Genomic DNA, 15,328 nt, shown 5'->3' on the forward strand with positions numbered 1-15,328 from the left:
GCCCAGGCTGGAGTGCAGTGGCCGGATCTCAGCTCACTGCAAGCTCCGCCTCCCGGGTTCACGCCATTCTCCTGCCTCAGCCTCCCGAGTAGCTGGGACTACAGGCGCCCGCCACCTCGCCCGGCTAGTTTTTTGTATTTTTTAGTAGAGACGGGGTTTCACCGTGTTAGCCAGGATGGTCTCGATCTCCTGACCTCGTGGTCCGCCCGTCTCGGCCTCCCAAAGTGCTGGGATTACAGGCTTGAGCCACCGCGCCCGGCCCATCATAAATATTTTAAGCACAAATCTGTGTTCATATTTTGTACTATTTTCTTAGCATAGGGCAGCAATTTTTCAAAATATGTAAATATGTAAAAGTTTTTTTTTTTTTGAGACATATTCTCACTCTGTCATCCAAGCTGGTGTGCTACAGCACAATTACGGCTCACTGCAGCATCACCTCCTGGACTCAAGAGATCCTCCTACCTCAGCCTCCCATGCAGCTAGGACCACAGGCGCATGACAACCTACCTGGCTAATTATTATTATTATCTGGTAGATGTAGTGTTTCACCATGTTGCCCAGGCTGGCCTCGAACTCCTGGGATCAAGAAAGTTTTTTGATATATACTATTTAACTGCTCTTCAAAAAGTCTGAACAAATTACACTCCTCTCAGCCAAAACACCAATAATTTCAATTCAATTTCCTGGACATCAGGGACTATCAATTTTCTAAAATAGCCAATTTGATAGGAGAAAATGTTTTCTATTTATTTGTAATTGATTCCTAGTGAAGCTGAATACTTTCTTCTTTCATATTTTTATTGGTAATTTGTGTTTCTTAGTTTGAAAATTGCAATATTTTCATTGATATGTTCATCTTTTCCTGATCAATTTATATGAGACTCTTCATAGCTTAAAGAAATGCTTTGATATATATGTTGTAAATATTTTCCCTCAGTTTCATTTGTACTGCAATTTTATTTATGTTTTTTTTTCAGTATAAAAGTTTTAATTTTTATGTAGTCAAATATCCATTTTTTAAAGAAAATCATTTGTGCTTTTGATTTTCTACACATAAACTTCTTCAAGTCCTTTCTCCCCTCAAAATTATATAAATCAATTCCAGTCTCTTTTACGATTTTTTTGCATTTAAATGTGTGTATGTTTGGAATCCATTCTGGTATACAGTATATGAGAATGATTCAAATTCCTCCTCCCCAAAATGGTTAGCCAGTTCTCCACAATACTGATTCCCTAGTGATTTGTAAGGCCATTTTTGGTAATATACTTTGGATCTGTTTCTGAACAGTGTCTCCCACTGATCTGTGTGTCTATTTCTGTTCCTATATTGTTTATTTATTTGATATACATTTATTGTCTACTACATGCTAGGCATTTTACCTGGGGATATATTGCTAAGTACAATACTTTCTAAACAAAGCACTAGTCTTGATGATCTTTATCCAGCAAGAATGGGAAGCCAATCAAGAAATTTAAGCAGGAATACTATGCAGCCATAAAAAAGGATGAGTTTGCGTCCTTTGTAGGGACATGGATGCAGCTGGAAACCACCATTCTTAGCAAACTATCACAAGAACAGAAAACCAAACACCGCATGTTCTCACTCATAGGTGGGAACTGAACAATGAGATCACTTGGACTCGGGAAGGGGAACATCACACACTGGGGCCTATCATGGGGAGGGGGGAGGGGGGAGGGATTGCATTGGGAGTTATACCTGATGTAAATGACGAGTTGATGGGTGCAGCACAGCAACATGGCACAAGTATACATATGTAACAAACCTGCACGTTATGCACATGTACCCTACAACTTAAAGTATAATAATAATAAATAAATTAAAAAAAAAAAAAAGAGAAAAAGAAAGAAATTTAAGCAGGAAGAGAAAAGGAGAAGGAGGAGCAGAAGGAGAGGGAGGGGGAGAGGGAGGTGGAGGTGAAGACGGAGAGGGAAAGGGGGAGACTGAGAGAGCCCACTGATACATGGGTTATGTGGTTTCTGAAATAATCGTGGAGAATGACCTGGAAAAACTCAATTTTTGATGTGATATGAACAAATGGGAGGTCACTTGTTCAGGTGAGAGGTGATGTTGTTTTTCATGAGAATGGCGACAATGATGATAAAGAGAAGTGGTCAGATTTGAGAGATATTTATGGGACAAAATGGTCAGAACCGATGCTTAATTGAAACAACGCTTTTGTAACACCATATGGAAATGCAGCCTTGGTTTGGACATAATTCCTTATAACTTTTCATTAAAGCATTTTAATATAAATTAATAAAGTTTTAACTTTCCATGAGTGGTTATTCCAGAAAGTACGTTAATTAATTTCAATGATATTCATATTAATATCAACGTTTTGTAACCTATATGACTGTCTTCTCTTATGCAGAAATAGGTTCTCAATCATCAAAATCATTTTTTAGTATGGTTGTTTCTAGGTATACTCTTACCTACAATCTATCTCTATTGCAACTCATTCCACTGGCTGCTGCTAGTTCCTCTGAATATGATCAGATGTAAGATTTACAACTTATCAATGGAGTTGTAGGGTTATTCCTTCTACTTCTGATAAGTTAATATCATACATGCCAATTAAATTTTTTATATATGGAAAATTAGAACATGTTTCCTTGAGGTTTCCAGGCACATGCCAGTCACCACAAGCCAACTCCATACACTTGTGCTACTGTATTCCCACACTGGCTCCAGAGACACAGTGGGATGGCATTTATAGGGATGTTGGGAACAGGTCCAGACCAGGATAATTTGGCACTTAGCCCCCTAAAACTATCCCATCTCATTCTGTTCCTGAGCATAAATCAGGAAAAAGTATATAAATTAAAATTTGTATCATGATTCTCTATTTTGTGTGTGTGTGTGTCTGTGTGTGTGTGCGTGTGTGTGTTTGTGTTTTGAGACAGAGTCTTGCTCCGTCATCGAGGCTGGAGTGCAGTGGCACAATCTCAGCTCACTGCAACCTCTGCCTCCTGGGTTCAAGCGATTCTCCTGCCTCAGCCTCCTCAAGTAGCTGAGACTACAGGCATGCGCCACCACACTAGGTTAATTTTTGTATTTTTAGTAGAGACAGGGTTTCACCATGTTGGCCAAGCTGGTCTCAAACTCCTGACCTCAGGTGATCCACCAGCTTCGGCGTCCCAAAGTACTGGGATTAGAGGTGTGAGCCTTTGGGCTGGGCATGGTGGCTCATGCCTGTAATCCCAGCACTTTGGGAGGCCGAGGTGGGCGGATCACGATGTCAGGAGATCAAGACCATCCTGGCTAACACGGTGAAACCCCGTCTCTACTAAAAATACAAAAATTAGCCAGGCATGGTGGCAGGTGCCTGTAGTCCCAGCTACTTGGGAAGCTGAGGCAGGAGAATGGCATGAACCTGGGAGGTGGAGCTTGTAGTGAGCCAAGATCACGTCACTGCACTCCAGCCTGGATGATAGAGTGAGACTCTGTCTCCAAAAAATAAAAATAAAAATAAAATAAAAAAGAGATGTGAGCCTCTGGACCAGGACTGATTCTCCATTTATTATTATTAATGAAGCAGCAAATATGGAATTATGAAAGTTTGTGCCAATATTAAAAATAAAATAACAGGGCATACTAGGTAATACTAAATAGAAAAAAGCTGTGCTGTTGCAGATATTAATGGAAAACCTTAAATTACTGGAAATAATTTATCAAACTCTACTATTAAGGAAAACTTGATTTGAAGCAAATACTATGACATGCTTCTCTTGTGTAAAAATGATTGCAAAATTAATCAACCCAGGATGAATGAGTGTAAAATCCATCTAGTATGAAAACATACAGGTCTTTATTACTTGTAAAATGATATAGATGTTAAATCTATAAGACAATAACATAATTCTTTTTCAGATCAGTTTACTGAATTTTAACTATACTATCTGTGCTTTTATATCGAAATGTACATAGCTCCCAAAATAGTCATAAAAGCCTAGTCTTTAGAAACATTTTCTACAGTAATCAGTTAATTTAGAAGCATGAAGATGTTTTAAGTAGTGGACTTTTAAATTTTAATTTTACACACATTAAATCTGAGTATTCTTTTAAGGATTCTAGGTTAGCACAATTGCTTGAAATGATCCTTATGTGATACTTATGGTATGTCATAAGACTTTGAAAGATTTCAGTTTTGAATAGAAGATAATAAAACTTACAGTTCTCCAGGGCTGTATGATTAGAAATGTGGCTCTTGTCAATCTGGTGTTCAGATGCCACAGAAGAAAATTCAATGTTGCCAACATTCAAGATTGCAGCCAGTATACTGTATATGCTTCCAAGTTGCTGAAACACACCATAGAAACATTAGCGTCATTCTTCCCTTGAGTACAGCCAACCAGTGACTATGACTGGGGACAGATAGGGAGAGAACCCTCAGGCCCTATCATATCTATCCGTAGACTATGATAATGCCACACTGAGACCCAAGTAGGCTCATCCTCTTTCATTATTTTAACCTCAGAGGTTAGCATAGTGCCTGTTATTTTATAAATGCAAATATGAATAAAAAATAAAAATGAGAAGCTGTTCTCAGAGGAAGTAGAAATGCCTCATTCATTAGGCCATAGATAAATCTATCCATGCAGAATTGAATTTCAGAACTTAGTGTGGTTGTTACCATATGGATGTTCCTTGAGGCCATCTTAAAAGTGAGGCTGTATGTGTGAATAAAGGAGAGCTAAGAAAGAAAAATCAAAAGATCCCAGGACCAAAATCAAAGGATATGTGTGGTTTAAATGTAAGCATAAGATTATTATTATTTTTTCTTTTTTGAGACAAGGTCTTACTGTTGTTCAGGCTGGAGTGCAGTGGCACTATCTCAGCTCACTGCCACCTCTGCCTCCTGGGCTCAAGTGATCCACCCTCGTAAGCCTCCTGTGTAGATGGGACTACAGTTGCATGCCACCATGCCCAGCTAATTTTATTTTTGGTATTTTGTAGAGACAGGGTCTCGCCACGTTGCCCAGGCTGGTCTCGAACTCCTGGGCTCAAGCGATCTGCCCATCTTGGCCTCTGAAAGTGCTGGGATTATTGGTGTAAACCACTGTGCCAGGCCACATAAGAATTTTAGATGACAGCGTAGAGTTTATAGCAGTTATTACTTTTTTAACATACATTCCTAATTAAGGTACATCAAATTAGATTCAGAAACACATATACACACATATATGATTCTTTTTGGAGACACTGGAGGCATTTGTCAAGGAGTCTGTGGTAATTCTAGCTCTTCAACTATGTTCATGGTACAGTGAAATACAGGAAAGAGGCAAAATTCTTTACTGTTTTTACAGGTTGCTGCATCTATTCCAGCCCAGTTCCTACACTTAACAAAGGTGATTATTCCATTCACTCCCATATTCCAAGTCCAGTTAAAAGCTGGATATGAAAAAACATCTTCAAGGACATGCATTTACTCATACATAATAAATATATATGTAGTAAATATATAAACAACAAATATATTTGTTGAATGAATATGTATGTGGGATATCTATTCATTGATCTAATAAAAACATATTTTATGCTGGGCACTGTTCTAGTCTCAGGTAATTCAGTAGCAGATAGGCTAAGGATCCTGGCTTCCTTGGGGTATTCAGGCCGTGTGGGGGTGGGGGGGCAAACAGTAGGAAAATAAGCAAATAAACAAACATGATATGTTCAGAAAAAAAAATTACAAGGGCTACGAAGAAAATAGAGCTAAGAGGTGCTAACTTAATAAAGAGGAGAGTTCCTGGGAAAGGACAGGCAGACTTTTTCAGTTAGGAGGTCGGGGAAGGTTGTCCTCAGAGGAGGCGATGTGGAAGTTGAGGCCTGAATGACAGGAAGTCACCAGACATGAACTATTCTAGGCAGAGGACAGCAAAGGCAAAAATCTTCCTAGAAGAAAGAAGGAAGACCCATGAGGGCAGGAAGAGGGTGAGGATGAGGAACGGTACAGTAAGAAATCAGAGAGGTGAGCCTGGGCAACACCACCCAGGCTCTCTGGGCCAACAGAAAGAGCTTGAGCTGGGCACTGTGGCTCACACCTGTAATCCCAGCACTTTGGGAGGCCGAGGCAGTTGGATAACTTGAGGTCAGGAGTTTGAGACCAGCCTGGACAGCATAGCGAAACTCTGTCTCTACTTAAAATACAAAAATTAGCTGGGCGTGGTGGCATGCACCTGTAATCCCAGCTACTCGGGAGGCTGAGGCAGGAGAATCACTTGAACCCAGGAGGTGGAGGCTTCAGTAAGCCGAGATCATGCCACTGCACTCCAACCTGGGTGACAGAGTGAGGCTGGGCTGCCAAAAAAAAAAAAAAAAAAAAGCTTTGATTTTGTGCTAATTGCCAGAGAAAGCTACCAGAGATTTCAGAGTGGGAAGTAACATTATCTTTTGTGTTTTAAATGGATGAATCTAGTTATACTGTGAAACAGAGTGGATTGGGGCAAGATGGAAAACTCAGGAGGCTACTGCAGTGGTCTAGGTGAGAGGTAACAGTGACTTGGATATAACAGTAAATAGTAGAGATGGAAAGAAGTAAATGCATGTAGGGTGTATTTCAGAAGTGGAACAATACCTATGCTGACAGATTAGATGTAGATAATTTTTCTAAGGAAATTCTGGTAAGGAATTAGCATTTGTAATATGCATAACTTGCAATGAAGCAACCAGCATGGGCTTTCATGGCTTTCAGGTGGAAAAATTCATACAGCATCTGACATTGTGCTGTATTTTTCTGGAGGAAACTATAGGCCTTAGAAAAAAACAAACAACCTTATTAAAAAGTGGGCAAAGGATATAAACAGACACTTCTCAAAAGAAGACATACATACAGGCAACAATCACATGAAAAAAGCTCAAGGTCACTGATCATTAGAGAAATGCAAATCAAAACCACAATCAGATACCATCTTACACCAGTAAGAATGGTTATTATTAAAAAGTCAAAAAATAACAGATGCTGGTGAGATTGTGGAGAAAAAGGAACGCTTCTACACTATTGATGGGAGTCTGAATTAGTTCAACCATTGTAGAAGACAGTGTGGCAATTCCTCAAAGACCTAAAGACACAAATACTATTTGATCCAGCAATTTCATTACTGAGTATATACCGAAAGGAGTATAAATTGTTCTATTTTAAAGATACATGCATGCATATGTTCACTGCAACACTATTCACAATAGCAAAGACATGGAATCAACCTAAATGCCCATCAATGATACATTGGGTAAAGAAAATGCATTGGTACGTATACACCATGGAATACTATGTAGCCATAGAAAAGAATGAGATCTTGTCCTTTGCAGGGACATGGATGGACTGGAGTCCATTATCCTTAGCAAAATAGCGCAGACACAGAAAACCAAATACCACAGGTTCTCACTTGTAAGTGGTAGCTAAATGATGAGAACACATAGACACATAGAGAAGAACAACACACACTGGGGCCTATTGGAGGTTGGAGGGTAGGAGGCATGGCACAGGGTAGGAGGAGGGAGAGGATCAGGAAAAATAACTAATGGGTACCAGGCTTAATACCTGGATGATGAAATAATCTGTACAACAATACCCTATGATACACGTTTCCCTATGTAAACAAACCTGCACAGGTACCCTGAACTTAAATAAAAGTGTTTTAAAATGTGTTTTTTTACCCTTGATAAGGATGTTACCAATGTAATTAGTATAAAACTGGTCTATGAACTTGAAAGTGTATAAAATGATGCAGAATTCCATCATAAAGTTTAAGGGATTGGTTGAATCCAGTAAAACAGTGAAGAGGCTTGGCTGTATATAGAGTTGCATCTCCAAATCCTGCCTACCCAAACCTGCAGAAAAATTCTTCAGAGGGGTTATAATGAAAATTGAGGAGAAGTAACACCTGAAATATGCCAAGTGGAATGTATGATACACCAGGTAACACAAGTAAATATCAGCTGAAAGGTACATCTTGGGGTTCCCCATCTGGATCTGATGAGAATAGACCCAGATCTGTGGCTTGGATTAAATGACCTTAAAATAGTCGTTCTCAACTGTGGGGAAAGGGGTAACAACTCTGCCCTCACAGGACATTTGGCAACGTCTGGAGACGTTTTTGGTTGTTACAAATGGGGTTGGAATGCTACTGGCATCTACGGAGTAGAGATCAAGGGTGCTGCTTAAACATCCTACATTGCATAGGAGAAACCACGCAAGAATTACCTGGTCCCAAATGTAAATAGTACTGAGGTTGAGAAACCTTGTCCCAGAAAAAAGCAGGATCTAGATTTTGGAGAAAGTTTCAAAATTCTTTCTCCCCAAAGAATAGTCCTGAACTTTTAGTCTCAGCTCAGAACCCCAGGAAAATATAAAAATAAGAATAGAGGTATTGAAGTAAATGAAATCTGTAGTATCTGTTGTGGGTTGAATTGTGTACTCCTCAGATTCATATGTTGAAGTCCTAAGTCCCAGTACTCAGAATGTGGTCTTATTTGGAAATAGGGTCATTGCAAATGTAAATAGTTAAGATAAGGTCATTCTGGAGTAGGGTGGATTCCTTATCTACTATACTGGTGTCTGTTTAAAAGAACACCATGTGAAAAGACAGACACACACAAGGAGAGCACCAGGTGAAGACAAATTTAGGTGGAGATGGGGTGATGGACCTGCAGTACAAAAACACCAATGATTACTGGGGAACCACCAGAAACTAGGAGCAGAGCATAGAACAGATTCTCCCTCACAACCCTCAGGGGAAACAAACCCTGTCCACATCCTAATCTCAGACTTTGAGCCTCCTGTGCTGTCAACAATACATTTCTGTGGTTTAAGCTACAAAGTATGTGTTAGTTTGTTATGGCAGCCCTACCAAACTAATGCTTTTTTTTTGGTTAAATTTATGAATAAGATATGTAATCTCGGAATAATCAGTGTGTTTATTCTTAAATATCTAAAACTTAATATGTGAGACATAGTAAAGATCACATTAGTGACATAGTAAATCCTCTGACAATTAGTCTTGCGACTTAAATTTAAATACTTATTTGATATAACACTTATGACCTTAATTTGAAAAGCAGAACATATTTTGATTGCAAACTGCATTCAAATGTAAAAGATAACTTGATTTACTACATTAATAATTTTGAATTATTATATCTTCTTAGGCACTAATAAGTTTAAGTGGATAAGAAGATTTGGTAAATTATTAGAAAGTTTAGAAAGCACTTATCAGTCCTTGTAAGCCTACTCTGTCCATCATTTGGAGCATTCAAAAGACTGAGATGTACTAAATTTTTATATAAGTTCAAGTGTTTAAGAGAATTTAGTTATGTTTGTTTAGAGAAATGTAAAGTTATGTTTATGAGTTAAATGAATAAAGAACTGAGATTTTTTTCTATTCTTATACAAAAAACTGTTGGATTCACAAATTGAATAAAATGATGAGTGAGCAGAACTTAAAATTTTAAGAAAAAATCTAGATATAGATATATGGTTTCAAAATCATTAATACATATACTGAATTAATTAAATATAAGCAACTGTAAATTGTCCTTTCTGAGCACAAGCATGCCTTCTTTGGATATTAAAAACAACTATCAGGTGAACTGCCTGCATTTAGTTGCATATTTATCCGTCAAGGTGAGGGTCATACCTAGACTCAAAAGCATGATTAGGGCACAGCTTGCCTCTGGCATGATCCTCTTCTTGACCAGTCTCCTTGCCTCTGGTCTTGCCACTTGCCAATCCGTTTTCCATATGGCTGTCAGAGTGACTTTTCTAGCAGGCAAATCACATCATCCTATGTCTCCAGTTAAAATCCTTCAGTGGCCCCTATTCCCCTAGCAATAAAGCTCCAGCTTCCTACCAAGGCATTAGAAGTAAGGTGCCACATCTTCCTGTGCCTGACTGCCTGTCCATTATCATTTCCAGCTAGTTTTCTTTGACATATTTCAGCCAAACTCCTCATAGGTTCCCAAGCATTCCATGTTATTTTGTTAATTTCATGTCTCAGCTCTGGCTTACACTGTTCTTTTTTCCCATTCTGGGGTGTTCTTTTTTCCACCCCAGACTTCATGTTTCCGTGAAATTCTCTGCTGTCATAGAGTTGACTACCTTTTATTGACATGATGCCTAGTGTGTATTTCTTCTATCAGATTACAAACTTACTGAGGGCAGAAACTGTGACTAATTCGTATCTCTAGTTTTTAGCACAGGGCCTGGTACACAGGTAGTACTCAATAAATGCTTGTCAAACTGTTTTCTTTTGTTTCAGTCAAGTGACAGTACAATTTCCTTCACTTTCAAAACAGAATCTGTCTTGTTTTACGTCTATAAGACTCTTAATCTGTGCCTCATTGTTTCTATTTACTTTTCTCAGAATTTTTAAAATAAATCTAAATGTCCCCTTCTTTTGGTGTCAAACTGAAAGGTGACAACATGCTAGCAGCCCTCACTCTTGGCGCAGTGCTTGAGGAGCCCTTCAGCCCTCCACAGCACTGTTGGAGCCCCTCTCTGGGCTGGCCGAAGCCGGAGCCTGCTCCCTCTGCTTGCGGGGAGGTGTGGAGGGAGAGGAGCCGGTGAGAAATGGGCTGCGCGAGGCGCTCGCGGGCCAGCGCAAGTTCTGGGTGGGCGTGGGCTCGACGGGTCAGCACTCCGGCCAGCCCCGCTGGCCCCAGGCAGTGAGGGGCTTAGCACCTGGGCCAGCAGCTGCAGAGGGTGCGCCGGGTCCCCCAGCGGTGCCGGCCTGCCGGGTACTTATTTCTCACCGGGCCTCAGCTGCCTCTCCGTGAGGCAGGGCTGGGGACCTGCAGTCCCCCATGCCCAAGGCTCCTGCCGGGCCCAAGCCATGAGGGCCCAAGTGATGAGCGCTGCCCCCTGCACCGCAGGGCCGGGTCCCATTGACAGCCTAAGGGCTGAGGAGTACGGGTGCCCCGCCCGGGACTGGCGAGCAGCGCTGCCTGCGGCCCTGGTGCAGGATCCACTAAGTGAAGCCAGCTGGGCTCCTGGATCTAGTGGGGACTTGGAGAACCTTTATGTCTGGCTAAGGGATTGTGGATGCACCAATCAGTACTCTGTGTCTAGCTCAATGTTTGTAAATACACCAGTCAGTACTCTGCATCTAGCTAACCTAGTGGGGACTTGGAGAACTTTTCTGTCTGGCACTCTGTGTCTAGCTAAAGGATTGTAAACACACCAATCAACACTCTGTGTCTAGCTCAGGGTTTGTAAATACACCAGTCAGTAATCTGTAAAAATGGACCAATCAGCTCTCTGTAAAATGGACCAATCAGCTCGCTGTAAAATGGACCAATCAGCAGGATGTGGGTGGGGCCAGATAAGGGAATAAAAGCACACTGCTGGACCCAGTCACTGGCGACTCTCTGGAGTCCTGTTGCTCAGTGTGGAAGCTTTGTTCTTTTGTTGTTTACAATAATTTTTGCTGCTGCTCACTCTTTGGGTCCATGCTGCTTTTTTGAGCTGTAACACTCACGGCGAAGGTTTGCAGCTTCACTCCTGAAGTCAGCGAGGCCACGAACCGACTGAGAAGAACTGACAACTCCAGACACGCTGCTTTTAAGAGCTATAACGCTCACCAGCGAAACCACCAACCCACCAGAAGGAAGAAACTGCAAACAAATCTGAACATCTGAAGGAAGAAACTCTGGACACACCATCTTTAAGAAATGTAACACTCACCGTGAGGATCCGCGGCCTCATTCTTGAAGTCAGCGGGATCAAGAACCCACCAATTCCGGACACAAAACTTTGCATCCTGAGTGAGTGGTTAGATTTTTATGAGAACAAAAAATTCTCATTAAGCCAGTTTTTTTTTTTTTTTTTTTTTTTTTTTCCCCCCCAAAAGCCAATTAACTTCTCTAAGTGGCAGAGCCCTGTGGTTGGGAAATATATGATTTCCTTTTCAGTGATTTTGTTTTGGGAATGGAAGCAACAGTCAATGCAGGGTAGACTGAGTTTGGTGTCCAGAGTTGTTTTGGCAAAATGTGCTAAGTCGTTTCTTAGGGCCTTAACCTATACCTGATGCCTAACTGATACCTATGTGAGAGAGGACTGAGAGAACAATGACCAGACCGCAAAGTAGGTGGGGGTCATCATGGACGAGGACAAAGTGGCCCAACCCTGGCAGATGTGGCACTATCCAGTGTACTCCTCGGAGCCATGGTACAGATGCTCCTGTTGAGAAAGGACAGGGAGGCAGGTTGGGGTGGAGGGAGTGTGGGGAGGAGTGGACCCAGGACGGGATGTTACTGCAATTCACATACCAGGCAGATAAGAACTGACGGGAGAGAAGGAGATGCTTTGCAATTAGCATTTGCAACTGCTGGTACGTGAGATATTAATATGTTCTCTATTCTTAGGTTCAATTCTGCAGACACTTAAAGCAATAAAATGGCATGAGCAATCTGCAAAGACTAGAAGGAAATTAAGTGCCCCTCAATTTTAGTCATGAAATCATAGAGTTGGAAGTGGCTTAGAAATTAATTATCCCTTTCCCCTCCTTTTACTGGTAAATAAGCTTAGACCAGAAAGTTTAGTTGTTGGACACACAGCCAGAAATAAGCAGTGTCAAGGACTTTAGCCCAGGGATCTTGACTCCCTAGCACAGAATTATTTTTATTTTACCAGCTACCTCCTTGGCCCTGTCGTTTAGTTCAGGTCATCAACGTTGGCTAAATCATGGCATTCTGGAATTGTAACTTGTTTCATGTTTTTTTAATGAAAAAGGTATCAAATTATTTTTAAATCATTACAAATGACAAACCAAATGGAATATACACACCCTTCCATTCTGATCAAAACCTTTTTTTTTTTTGAAACGGAGTCTTGCTCTGTTCCCAGACTGGAAAATCTCGGCTCACTGCAACCTCCGCCTCCCGTGTTCAAGCAATTTTCCTGCCTCAGCCTCCTGAGTAGCTGGGATTACAGGTGCACACTGCCACACCTGGCTAATTTTTTGTATTTTAAAAGAGACGGGGTTTCACCGTATTGCCCAGGCTGGTCTCGAACTCCTGAGTTCAGGCAGTCTGCCCGCCTTGGTTTCCGAAAGTGCTAGGATTACAGGCGTGAGCCACCACGCCTGGCCTAAAACCAATTTTTAAAAATGAAGTGAGTATTTCATGGAAATTCATTACTTTTTGTGATGCTTTAAAATATTTAATTTCTTTCACAAATATTATTTGATCTTCCCTAAAGACATAACTAATAGTCCAAAGAAAACATGCTAGCATGTGATTTTTAGACTATCACGAGAAATGAAAGCGCAATTAAAACAGAAAAAAGACATTCTCATCTTAGACATCAGACACATAAATTTGTGTAAAAAACCCCCACAAAACTCCCATTATGTGGTGAAAATTGTTTCTAAATGACACAAACTACTCATTGAATCATCAAACTACTATGAATCATCAAACTACCAATCATTTATTTTAAAACTATGGCAGGGAAATGGCTTAGGAAATCATATGGTTTAACAGTTTCAGAGATTTCCAATGGTGTTATTTTTAGAGAATATCTGATTTTGATTTTCCTGTCATTCCTTTGGATTGTGCTGAATCACAAATGCACACGTGAACTGTAAACTCTGAGAGTATTTAAAGGGACACATACACTGGGGGTGCTGTCAACACCAATGAGAGAGATCAGGAGAGAAAGTGAGAGAGAGACTGTATTGGAGAGTCACTCAAATTGTGCTGCAGTAAACTGTGAAGGCCGCATGCTGTGCTTAGAGGATGTCAGAATCGTGCCACTCATCTTGATAATAAAAGTTGCCTTTTACTATCAAAATAGATTAGAAGCAGCTACTGACAAAGAACATATCCAAGAAAACCAATAAAATCGCGTAAAAAATCAATACTGGGGATAAAAAGGAAGTAAATACGCAGTTTAATTCTACCAAATCCCAACTGGGACAGTTTCTGCTTTTAGATGGGAGGCCACCATGCCCTAGGAGAATCACCTTGAACTGGACTAAAAGTCTTCCCAAAATATCTAGCAGTGGTTGTGCTTCAGATCCAAAAAACAGATGTTATGTTTTCCTTTATCCTACACTATACGTTTAGATGTTCAATAAGCATTGAATATGTTTAAATTTGGAATATACAGTTTGAAATAAATTATATTTGTCAATAGATGCTAGCTGCAAAACTCGTTTCATTTTAATGTTAGTAAACATTAGTGTTACTAAACCAAGCAAGAGAAAGTAGTTGAGCCAAATATAAGTGAAACACTGCCTCTAATGAGTGGGACTTCTAAGTAAACAAACCAATTAAACATGAATCCTTGCTTCTAAGATAGCAAAAGTGAATGTGTTAAGAAGCAGATCAACTCTGAAGACAAAAGGCAGAGAAAAGAACTAGGAAGAGGCCCAGCCCCTGGTCACAAGCAGGCACTGCCTTGCTTGTTATACATCTTCCAGTTAGAAGGATGCCCTGAGCTCCTATTAGCTGCTCCTGTTTTCCCCTAACCAGGCATCCAACAGAGCCAGGCCACAGCTCACAAGGAGCATCTACCATTAGCAACACTGATCTTATGACCAAGGATTGATGAAAAGAATGACTGCTGTTTTTTTCTTTATTGACTGAATCCCAAATAAATTGGCTCTGCTTTAAGAGCCAGGACACTGAGTGCTTGAATCAGCTTGTCTCCATAGGTACAAACTGGGGGAAGGGTGAGGATCAGATTAGGGAGGGCTGAGGGGAAATGATGCAGCGGAAGGGGAGGGGCCAGATTTGAAACTGAATGTTGGCAGCAGGGAAAGATGCACCTGCAGTGGTCATGCCCAGGAAAGGGTAGGGGTAGGGGTAGAATTAGGGTTAGGTTAACAAGAGCCAAACATTCAAGTGGTCATTTATGATGCCTGGGACATCAGAATTAGAGCATAAGAATGAGACTATATTTAGAACAGGGTGGCATATGGAGTCAGTCTCCTGGGAGTGTGCCCCTAGCTCATCTGTAGTCTTTGGGTGGGGGCCACATATCACCTGAAATATGGCTGAAACTCATGCTTTCTGAGTCAGGGAGTTCCTCTCCCAGAGTTGAAGCCATTAGGAACACATTTATTTCTCTAGTATTAAAAATATCACCAGGCACAGCGACTCATGCTGTAATTCCAGCTACTTGGGAGGCTGAGGCAGGAGGATCACTTAAGGCCAGGAGTTTGAGACCAGCCTGGGCAACACAGTGAGATGCACCTCTACAAAAAAATGTTTTAAAAAGTTAGCTGGGCACAGTGGTAATCGCCTATAGTCCCAGCTAATCAGGAGGCTGAGGTGGAAGGACAGATTGAGTTCAGGAGTTTGAAA

The 15,328-nt window shown here is 40.8% G+C and overlaps 1 protein-coding gene across 1 annotated transcript in view; it reads right to left on the reverse strand.

Annotated features, from left to right (window-relative positions):
- MYO3A (myosin IIIA) overlaps positions 1-15,328 on the reverse strand; it is a 267,913-nt gene that overhangs the window by 84,755 nt on the left and 167,830 nt on the right. The window contains exon 18 of the mRNA XM_025396931.1: positions 4,198-4,324. Coding sequence (XP_025252716.1) covers positions 4,198-4,324 — 127 coding nt within the window. The remainder of the gene's footprint in view (positions 1-4,197; positions 4,325-15,328) is intronic.

Source organism: Theropithecus gelada, chromosome 9, assembly GCF_003255815.1.
Source record: "Theropithecus gelada isolate Dixy chromosome 9, Tgel_1.0, whole genome shotgun sequence".
NCBI lineage: Eukaryota > Metazoa > Chordata > Mammalia > Primates > Cercopithecidae > Theropithecus > Theropithecus gelada.